This window comes from Megalopta genalis, chromosome 4, assembly GCF_051020955.1.
Source record: "Megalopta genalis isolate 19385.01 chromosome 4, iyMegGena1_principal, whole genome shotgun sequence".
Taxonomy (NCBI): domain Eukaryota; kingdom Metazoa; phylum Arthropoda; class Insecta; order Hymenoptera; family Halictidae; genus Megalopta; species Megalopta genalis.
This window is the reverse complement of record NC_135016.1, coordinates 14,409,800-14,422,162: the sequence shown is the minus strand read 5'-3', so window position 1 is coordinate 14,422,162 and position 12,363 is coordinate 14,409,800. Positions and strand designations below refer to the sequence as shown.

At 31.7% G+C, this 12,363-nt stretch overlaps 1 protein-coding gene across 2 annotated transcripts in view; it reads left to right on the top strand.

Annotated features, from left to right (window-relative positions):
- LOC117221424 (long-chain-fatty-acid--CoA ligase 1) overlaps positions 1 to 12,363 on the top strand; it is a 54,982-nt gene that overhangs the window by 38,299 nt on the left and 4,320 nt on the right. For both annotated transcript variants that reach the window (XM_033472390.2, XM_033472408.2), the window contains one exon: positions 8,847 to 9,137. In XM_033472390.2, the coding sequence (XP_033328281.1) occupies positions 8,847 to 9,137 (291 nt within the window). The remainder of the gene's footprint in view (positions 1 to 8,846; positions 9,138 to 12,363) is intronic.

Sequence of the window (12,363 nt, the reverse complement as noted above, 5' to 3'; positions counted from 1 at the left end):
CTCGCGCCAGTCGAGCTCACCTCTCATTGGTCAGTGTTTTTCGTTGATAACTCGGTAACATAATCATAAAGAACATTTTCGCTAAGAAAAAGTTCACTTTAAATGACCTCAGGAACCTCTCACATTTCTCGATTGCGACTGATTTTTGGGACACTCTATGTATAGTATCTATGGACAGATAATTTTAAGATTTTCAAAGTTTTAGTCATAAAACAGATTATGAATTACGTCCTCATCTAACACAGGTTGAAGCCTAGAACGTGGTTGGTTTTTCAAGATCGAAATTTTCTTTACGAAATCAATGCAACCATCTTTTATTCTAACGGAGCGATAAAACCACTTCGCCGTAAACGACGGCAACTGTTACTGCGGCATTCTCTTTGCGAAACTCGGACATCATAAGATGCCGATGTTACGAACTTTTTTAACGTGAACTTTTTTCTATGAGTCAATGCTAGTTTTACCAGAGGTGTCAAAAGACACCTATCAATCATTTATATTTAACACTATTTTTATCAAAGGGATTAATGGACATCTTTCAATAATTTTAAATAGAAGTTATTTCCTGTGTTCTATGTTTTCTATGTAATCACTGCTCGACTTTTGTTATAGTCATTACAAAATTAATTCGATCAGTTGTATAACACAGGATATTGGTAAAAATAGTGTTAAGAACACAGACAATTTCCCCTTTTCAACGACATTTCAAAACCTGGTGTAAAACTTTATTTCGTCGTTCTACTTTTTTATATTTTGCACTCCAAATTTACCTTTTTGCAAATTACTTTCAACATTAATTTTCAAAATCAAATTGTCGATGTTTATTTGTCTTAATTTGTACTCCAAATTGTATATTGCATTAAAATTATAGTAAATTGAAAACAAAATTTAAAAAAAAAATCATATGTAACCGTTGAGCATATGTGAACCTATTTTTACTAAAATTTGTACCAAAATTTTGTACCAGAATTTTTATGCAAAATGAAAATTGTCTGCATAAATTGCAACAAGTTGTTATTGCACAGAGATCTATTTTTTTCTTTTATTAACTTGAAAAAATTTGCAAAGAATATAGTAGAATCTTTAAATTCTGCTGAAGTTTTCACTAACTGTAAAAATACTGATACAGTGACTGCATTGTTAATCGATGAAATCGAGGAAAGCCAACACACGACGTCTTGTAACATTATAGATATAGATACAACCAGATGGCCTAACTTCTGGTTCCCAATAGCATAGCCAGAAGACGGTTATTGCAAACATTGTTATTTCATACTATTCGCGTTTGCGCCGATCTGACATTAATACTTCAAGAAAATTACTACCCTATAAAGATTGTAGCAACAGCTTTATAATTAATTAAATTTTAATTTTAATGATAGCTCATTATCGCATCCACGATTACTTATTTATTATCACAATAATTAAAAAACGGATTTTCTGCATTTATAACAAAAACAAGTAGATGAAATTTAAAGCATTAGAAAATTCAAAAATCGTATAAAAAACATTTCTTCTTTAACTTTTTTCAAATTAGTAAAATTTCTATTTGGTTTCTAGTTTTCGAAATTAATTTAACACCTGCTCGGCGATGCTTGAATCAATTTTGGCCGAGAATATGAAAATTTTTATTTGACTGACTGATTTTTCACAGCTATTTAAAATGTTCACGTGTTTTATTAAGATCAGTTATGTGTTCATCAAAAAGGTCAGCTATTCGAGTATTAAAAGAGACACCTCTGATGAAAAAGTCATAAAGATCCGTAGTCTAATTATAGTAAACCCTTAATCTCTTCCTGACCAATGTTATTAGTATCATTCTATTCAGTCGATTCTCATATATAGTTCAGTACATGGAGTTCGGCCAATTATTCCTCAAAATTAGAATAAAAACGGGAGAAATATTTCGATAATATGAATAATCCAATTGAAATCTTACGTGCGACACATTGGCAATACGTTTCGCGAAAAATCATAGCTTCAAATTATAGTACGACTGTCTCGTATAAAATATTTCACGTAATTTTAAATAACAGTAATAAGACAATATCAAACATTACAAATAAATAGGCAATTTAGTTTTCGAATACGCATACAACACAAAATATGACATAGACAGCTTAAAGATTATTCATAATTAAACTACGACGGATCAGTTATTATTTGGCATTAAATATTTTTGGTAATCGAAAAGTAAATTTCAGTAATTTTGTAATGTAAGTTACTGGACACGTATCGTAAACACGAATAAGATATGCATAATTATAGAATTACACAGAAAAATTCGTTTCAAATAATTCATTTATCGTTAGATTTCGCAAAAATCCGACCGTCGTACATTGTGGATATTCTGTCGAAGGCGTCGCCGAGGGGCGAGATATTTTTGCGCTCGTACGACGTGACAAAGTGCAAGGTTGCAGGGTGTTAAGTAATTTTTGCGGCGAGCAATCTATTAAGAATCGAATTTCTTGAAGATCGTGCAACGTCTAAACACATCGTTTCGCTTCGTTTGTCAAAATTAATTTGATGGACCCCTCTGCTGTCTCGGATGATGCTGTTGACGGACAGTTGCATTAGCCAAATCAACACATTTGTAAACATAGGGCGCATTCAGCAACACCTTCGTGTCTGCAGAACGTATTCCTGAAGTTCTTACCGCATCCACAGATGTAGAAATAACTTTTGTATTCATTTAGAATTATTATACTTAATTATTATACATATAGTACATATTATACTATATATTATTATATAATATATTATTATACTATATATTATTATATAATATATTATTATATATTATATTATTATATAATATATTATTATACTATATATTATTATATAATATATTATTATATTATTATAGAGGTACCCATAAGTAATCAATTGTTTTCCCAAGACCTTATTTCTCATTAATTCTGTGACAACCGGATAAGTATAAGCACAAATTTTGTTGTTGTTATTCTTCAACCAATTTTTTAGTAATTTATTCCTAATAATATCATTTTTTATAATAACCCTGCAACAAAATGGCGAACTTTGTACCTTCTGAAAGCCATATTCGTAATTGTGTACTTTTTCATTTTCACGTTGGATTTAGTGCAACAGATACAACAAGGAAAATTTGTGATACATATAGAGATGTGTTGAAAGTGAACAAATGTCAACGTTGGTTCAGAAGATTTACTGCTAGTGATTACGAGACAAGCATCGGAGTGTCAACGTTGGTTCAGAAAATTTACTGCTAGTGATTATGAGACAAGCATCGAAGTGGACGGCCAATTCAATTCGATAATGATGCCTTAAAATCTCTAGTGGAGTCCAATCCAAGGTTACGTATACAGGAATTATCAAGAAGCCATAGGGTCCACATGGTCTACCATTCAAAGACACCTAAATGAAATTGGCAAGGTGTATAGACAAGGGATATTGGTTCCACACCTGTTATGTGAGACCAATAAAGATAATGCCCGACCTCATGCAGCGAAACTCACTTAAGAAAAAATTAAACAGTTAGGCTGGGAAGTTCTACCGCACCCTCCATACTTCCCAGACATCGCACCGTCGGACTATCATTTATTTAGGTCTCTGGAGCATTCGCTACGTAATAAAACCTTTAATTATTTAGCCGATGTTAGAACACACCTTGAATCTTATCTTGAGTCACGTCCGCCATACTTTTATAAAAGGGGGATTGAAATTTTGCTGAAACGATGGCAACAAGTTATCGATAATGATGGTGATTATAATATGAATATAAATATTATAATCGATTAAAAAATAAAAATGTTATTTAAACAAACAATTTCACCTATGAATGAAAGATAATTGATTACATATGGGTGCCCCTAATATGTACTATACATATAATAGTATACTATATATTATACTACGTGCTACATATTATACTATATAATATATTATTCTACATATTATATATTATATTATACATATATATTATATCACATATTACATATTATATATTATACTATACTAATGCTACATATATTCATTGAACTATTATATTCTTAAATAAATTGTTTAATTTTGTTATTATACTACTTCATAATATATAATTTTACTAATTTAAACGTACTGTTACTATGATATAGTACTATAGACTAGCGTCTAGATACTAGGTAAAATATCTAATAGTCTTGAAACTAAATAATTCAATATTATTATTATTATTATTATTATTATTATTATTATTATTATTATTATTATTATTACTATTATAATAATGTATAATGACCACAATTCAATAGTATTATTACTATTATTGTTCTTTAGAATTATAAATACTGAACGATCTATCAAAGAGATAAGTTGTTTTGAATTGTTCAGTTATTCAATAAACTAGAGTTCTTCTAATATATTTTTAAGAAATAATCCTAGTAGTGCACGAGTTGCAAGTATGCTTCTAACGAGCTCTATAAATGAAATCAGTAGAACGCAATGTGGTGTCTGGCAATCGTTAATTGAGAATGCAGAACAAACACGGCGAAACAGGTGGATGCGAAATGCTTGCCGTCGTAACCCTGAAATCTCGAATGAATGGAATGCATTGTGTACATAAAACAAATCTAAGCATCAAATTTATCACATTAACATGCGTACTTACATACCTCTGTATTCTCTTCGTTCTCTTCCTACACATAATAAATCAGACTAGTCAAGATTGCATGCGATAGAAATGATTGAAAAATAATATCAAATTAACAGCAGTTACAGCAGCAGTTATTTTAACAGCACTTATAAACTATATTTATTTACTTAAACTATATTACTAAGTTTATAACTATATACAGCTTATTTATAATATATATAAACTTATTTATAACTATATACAGTTCCATGAAGTAATTGTTTAAATTATTTCAAAATAGTATTACTTTACAGATAGTAATAAAAGACAAGTGCGATACAAATTACGAAAAATAATATTTAATTGTTGACAATTAAACTATAATTTATAGAATTCGTCTGGATGCAGTGCGCATGAAATAATTGTTTAAATTATTTCTGAATAATATTACTTTACAAATAGTAATAAGACAAGTGCTGTACAAGTTACGAAAAATAATATTTAATTGTTGACAATTAAACTATAATTTATAGAATTCGTCTGGATGCAGTGCGCATGAAGTAATTATTTAAATTATTTAACAAGTATAATTACAGACAAGATCCCTAGTTTTATTGTTTCGAGCAGGATTCAATTTTGATTTGAATACTAAACGTTTAAATTTATATTAGAATGTGTGTGTGGGTTAAACATTTTAAGTATAAATTTTATTTCAATACAGCTCATCGTAAAACAAGTTCCAGTACATATTTTTGGTTATAAATTCATGATTTTAAATGGCAAAGACGACCGACGAATAAGAAATTCCTGTGGGAAAACGTGATTAAATTCCGAAGAGACTTCCTGGACACGTCACACATAAATATTCGCTAAAATTACCTCATGGCGTGATTTTATCTGCAGCTATAAACGAATGCAACATCATTGAGATGTTAGAGCAACAGCCGACGATGACTCAACATACTCTGACAATTTGATTCATAGATACATTGGAGTCACCGATAATTCAGTAATAAAATTCGATAACATTTGCGCACATTTGATAAATTTTTATAGAAACTTGAATAGTACTTTCGATAAATTTATTACTTAAATGCTCCACGTTTAAATAATTCCAACACAAATAAATATGTACAGATCACATGATTTCATTCCAATCGACCGTTTATCATCGCTTAATCCGTAAACAAATATTCCAAACTGAACTTACATAACATGAAACAAGAGAATACTTGCAATTAGTTAAAAATTTGACTGATTGTTTCTTATAAATATAAAATATTATATTTTATGTGAACATATAATAATGATCAGACTGCGGATTTTATGCATTTATTATAAAAACAATTAGATGAAACACAAAACAGTGTCATTATTTGAAACAATTAACAATTTGATCATAAGCAAGTAATAAGATAATATAAATATTATTTACAAGTGATTAAAATTATTCAAATTGCGTTCAAATGTTTATGCAACTCCCATTCCTAGCAGCTGAGGCGCGAAATTCTGATTTGATGTCGAAATTAATTGCAACGTCCATAAAATTATGTACGTTTCTGTGCTACCTAAAAAAATCGACAAAAAACTACATGCAATACATTTACCTGCGAAGCAATATTTTGTAAATCGTTTATAATTCACCATAATTATTAACGCATTTATAACACGTGCAAATTTATTAAACACTAGAAAACATTTGTTTCACCTAAACTGAATAGCCTCGTTCGTTTTCGGCTTGCAACGACGAATCTTCTGCTCGAAGAAACAAATTGTGCAGCCGACTCGATTACTAACAAATGAACTGAAGAAATATGAGATTGTACAGGGATCCACAACGAATCATCAGTCAGCAGATTTCACACATTTATGGCAAAAATCATTTGCTGAAATATAAGATTACAAAGACGTAAGAAGAATGAAATAATATTGGTACACTATTTTCAACTTATCAATATTATTATTAAAAGAAATAATATATCTTTATTTAATTTCGGTTCCTTACAATATCGTCTTGGACAATTTTCATTTTGCATAAAGTCCCGCAGTCTACTTCATCATCATTAATCTCCTGGAACACAACATTGAATCGAAGACAGTGTCAGAGAAATCCGTAATTGCCGGGCTCGGACACCAGCAGCTGTTCATCTTCTTCAAGGAAGTCATTCCACAAAATCCATGAAGTTAATTTAAGTCACGCACAATGCACAAGCGAAAATAGCTCTCGGTCAAAACGGTGATTGCACATGGGATACCAATTTTCCTCGTGACCGATCAGCAGACCAAAAGGAACAGTGGCGCTGCTCAAGCAAATTTCTCTGGTTACAAAACTGTCGGAGCCGATTTCGTCCAAAGACCGTATCATCCATTAGCTCCAGATGTGCGCGTGGTCGAGTGGTTGGTACCCACTTACTTTCCGCGGGACTGCTAAGCGTCCAACCGACGCGATGCCGAGTCGATTCTTCAAACGGACCGACAATTATACGCTGCTTTGCCAATCATCTTCTCTGCGAAAATATACAGTGGCTCACGACGACGGAAGTTCCCGGCAGAAAGTGAAAACAGTTATGATATCAGTTTTGGAGAGCCGAGTCAGAGATTTGAGGCTTCACTGCAAAGCACCATACAGTTCTTACTGTTGAGGCTTCCGGGTAGAAGCCAAGACCTGGCGAAATTATTAAGAGTACTCTGATTAACATTCGGACTACTTATACTATTTCTTTATCTTTGGCTTTGTACAGCGTGTCCCAGATGTCACTCGAAATCGGGAAATGAGGGGTTCCTGAGGTCATTTGAAGTAACTTTTTCGTTAGCGGCAATGTTCTACGCGGCTTTGTTTACGAGATATTAACGAAAAACACTGACCAATGAGAGGTGAGCTCGACTGGCGCGAGGCGGCTGAGCCAACAAACGGACGAAGCCCAGTTCCACCCATTGACTCGACCGCCTCGCGGCAATCGAGCTCGCCTCTCATTGGTCAGTGTGTTTCGTTAATAACTCGTTACTGAAGCTATGGAGAACATTTTCGCAAAGTGAAAAGTTACTTCTAACGACCTTAAGAACCCTTATGGGACGACCTAATAATTAAACTGCGGATTTTTATGCAAAATAAAAATTGTCTGCATTATTTACAAGATACAGAAGCTACATAGACATTTCTTTCCCAGTTCCACTCATTGGCTCGGTCGTCTCGCGAGAAATTTTGCAATCCGTCATTTTCGTGGGTCTCGTGAACCTAGTGTTAAAGTAACCAAAATACTATAATAGTTTCTAGTGTTATTTGACGGTTTATTATAGCGTATTATAGCGAAATGCATCGGTATTGTGGCTGACGATAGCAGAGTTACTTCAAATAATCACGGAATCAAGTGCCTACCTTTTGGGGCACCCTGTATATCTCGGCCGATGGACCATATTCACATCAATACAATTGATGTTTGCGACCATTCTCAGCTTTATTCATTAATTTCTCAAATTATATTTTTAGAAATACTTCTTGCAGGCCACACAGTTCTGTTGTTCCTAGTGTAATTGTAGCTTATTTAATTTATTCGTCGATAATTGAGTAATTTGGTGATGAAATCGACGCTATTTTAACTCCAGAATAAAGGCATTTTTTTTACCTACAGTGTTTGAATTTTACATGATTTTTATTTCATGTTAAGCCTATAACATTGAGGTATTTAGCCAGTACAAAGTTTACATTTTTAACGATGTTTTAAATATAATTATTTTTAAAGAATTTTAATTAGTATATAGTTATAATTAGTTTTATTAGAATTTAGTAGCGTGAAAATAAGTTTGAAACATGATGTAGCTTATTTCCAATAGAGTCGCAGACCAAGGTTCAAACAATGTCTAAATTTGCTAGCCGGCATAAACATTTAAACAAATCTGAATGGTAAACATATTTTACATCCACTAGGATAGCACATAAACTACACAGCTAATGGATAGCTATTAATAAATGGTCAAATATTCCTCTTACTTTACTAACATCCGGTATAAACTTGCACCAAAACAAAACATTGCTTTTGTAGGTCTGTGGTCTATAAAAAGAGCGATATAAGACTTTTATTTCATGAATTTTGCAGAGCTTCTATTCTATTAATTTTCAAGCTTTCATTTCGTTAATTTTCGAGATTATTTCATGAATTTTTTAAATCATTTTATGAATTTTCAAGCCGTTATTCCATTAATTTTCAAGATTATTTCACTAATTTTCGAATTGTTCATAGTGATCAATCGATATTTCCAGGTCCAAGCCGAGCTTCAGAACTCTTGTATGAAGAAGCTGGTGTTCAGCATGGGGATGCGAGCTAAAGAGTCTGAGATCAAGAAGGGCATCATCCGAAACAACAGTATTTGGGACAAGCTAGCCTTTGGGAAGATCAAAGAGACGACAGGTGGAAGGTTAAGACTGATGGTCGTGGGCTCTGCACCCCTCGCGGGAAATGTGCTCACATTCGCAAGGTGTGCCCTTGGGTGCCTGATAGTTGAAGGATACGGTCAAACAGAGTGTTGCGCGCCAATCACTCTTACGATTCAGGTATGTAGCTAAATTATCATTGTTTAATGTTCAATCGTGTTCACATGTTAACAGACTGACCCACATAGAGTTTCGCTCACGATTAATCGAACGACTGACCCATATACAGTTTCACTCACGATTATGTCGCGGCAGCTGGTAAATATGATGTCGAACAATTTTGTAAAAGACTGTTTCGGTTGCATTTTGCACGAAAGATGATCTTGCATTGATGGATCGTTCGAAAAGCTGTTTCGTTTCTCAAAAAAATTTCGTTTCGTAAGGGTCTTAAAATAGCACTCGATTCAGCAGTTAAATATTATCCTAATAAATAAATAGTGCAGTAATTAAATACAACAATGAAAAATATAGTAATTAAATACTATTAGAATCTATAATCTGTATCGTGTAAATTTTAATAAGATATAACAAAATATACACGTAAGTTACATGTCAATTGTACTTTCTAAGTTTTATAAACGTAAAAATATGATATAAATAGTTAGAATGATTTATAATTTGCATGAATGATGCAGAAATAGTTTAAATAGTTTCGAAATAGAATTTTTTGTATTTGCGATCATAAAGCAGACGTATTTCGATTAAGAACCATTAACACATCTATTTCTTATGCTATACATTCCAATATTACCTTTTAATTAACCCAATATTTAATCGAATAATTATTAACTACCGAATTTTATGCAAACGGCACTGACCAATACGCGTAGCCTTTAGTCTGCTTATTGCTTTTGACGATTTTTATTTTGGTTATTGTCTAATTTTAATCATTAATTTTAATTATTTGTTAATATTTTTTCTGAAATTTTGTCATTCACGTTTTGTAAATGCTTCATAGTGTTTCTGTTGCTTGTAAATAACAGCATTTATTTTTATCTAAATTGTTCTGTTAATAGAAGACTGTTTTCATTGTAGAATAAAAAGAATGTTAATTGCTCTACTATATTAATATTATACTATACAAAATTTATAATATATTAATTTGAATTCGTTCAATACGAATTTGTATTCCTGTTTACAAAATATTATGTATTTACTTGTTAATGCTATAAACCGAATGATACATTTAGCAAACACAGTCTTGTTGTATGTATTGTTTCTGATTTATTTAGTACAAATCTACAAAATTGTATTCAGTTTTTTTTTAGATTTTATTCAGATTGTTTCGTGAAATTCACAATAAGCGATATAACAATTCTAAATCATTTTTGGTCACTAGCCTCGTACAGAATTGTCAATTCAGAAAAATAATTGAGAAATCGATAGGCAAGAAAAGGGCATTTTTGTTTTTGTTCTATTTAGTTTATTTATCTTTATTTTCCCTATTTGTATTAGACACTTTCTGGGTTCCTTAATATCTATCATTTTGAAACTAATATCTTAAAAGCTACGAAAACGTTGATTTAAATGGCCTAAAGTACTATGAATTTTAAATAATTGAACAGTGTTAAAATTCTTCTCCTGTTACGGAGTTACATATGCAAACAAACTATTCTTTGAAAATTCTGTAGAAAGCGAAATATTCAAACTCTCGGTAGCAAAATACGTTCTACGTGATATTATGTAATATTAAAATATGCTATAATCAGACTACGGACTTTTATACAAAATAAAAATTGTTTCCGTCAATTATACGGAACAGGTTAAATAAAGATGTACCGCTTCTTTCAACAGTTTCAATAAATGGAAACGAGTGCAACAAGAGATCCGTAAATACTTTTAATGTTTTCATTGTTCTTCAAATCCGAAGTCTAACTATAGCCATGATTTTCTGACCAGGAATGTAATCCAAAATACATAGTTGCATCGTGTACCTTTCTAAGGTACCTTATTTTTTTTACTACAAAATTGCATCACCGTGGAAAATTAAACTTTAGAATTTGTTGTCGCATTCTTCGTTTTAAAAATAAAATCTTTAATTGATCAGCGGACATATCCGACGTTTTTAAGAATCTTAATTTAGGAAACTGATACAATATCAAAAGGAGATGCTATTGTCAAAATAAAAAATACAACAAATTTGAAAGATTTTCAATGAAGAAGCTGATACAAAATTCTATTCTATTCTCAAAATAAAGAATACAGCAAAAAAATTCGCAGTTTAATTAATGTGCAAACACTTTTACCATTCTCAAAAGTTATTTATGAAACTAGTATAACATTAGATCAAATTATATTGTGAAGGAGATCATCAATTTTTATGATTCCATTATGTTAGATTACAAAATAAAAATACTTAATTCGAGTTCTATGATCTATATTAATAAAATATTGCGTTCAATAAACAAAGACAATACAGAACTACAGAATTAGCATGTGCTATTGCCTCGGGTAATCCCCGAGGAAGAACGGTTAAAGAAACAATATAGGGAAAGTACGCAATAACAATGGTCGACGGCCGAATCGCCTCAGTGAGATCATTTATCAGATGATTTCAATCGAGGACTGACTAACGATCAAGTGACACACATGGTCACTATTTTAGTCATATCTGCTGGGTATCGATGCACCTAGGCGACAAGAGCTAATATTTATAGGTAGTCGTAGGTATTTATGTCGGCTGGTCGAACAGAAAAACTCTCTGCAACCACGCGCCAAAAGCACGTGGCCAGCCACGTCAATTTTGCGATCAGCTGTTCGACTATATTGTGCAGCGTGTATGCAACTGCTGTGAAATGTTGCACCGTTCTCGTATAGTCGCCAATGATCGTGACAATATACAGGACGGATCGCCCAAGACTAGAATCTAAAATATCTTCGTTCGTTTTAATGAGATAAGAACACGAAAAAGTTGTCCGCTCTAAGAAAATATGCATCGTGATCAAACTACGAATTTTTATAATAAATAAACATTCTCCACGTCGAGTGTATAAAACAGATGCTCAGTTCAAATGAAATTTTCGTTTAACGTACGAACGATGAAACTTTTTCATAACAATATAAACGAGTATGCTCAAGATCATTTATAACTTTATATATCAATTTTTGTTAATATGTTTTTTTAATTGTTCCTTTTAGACACGTTCGTTCATTTAGGCATTACGGAAACGTGTGAAAATTTCAATTGGCTGTCAGAAACTTAATATAATTTTTAAATATTTTCCATTTTCTATAAAATTCATTTAATGAGAGTTTTATCTTTTCCGAAATTTAATAAAATCTCTAATATAGTTAAGAAATTTTTTCTTTAGATTTTGTTTTCTGTAACTGTTTATAATAAAAAAGG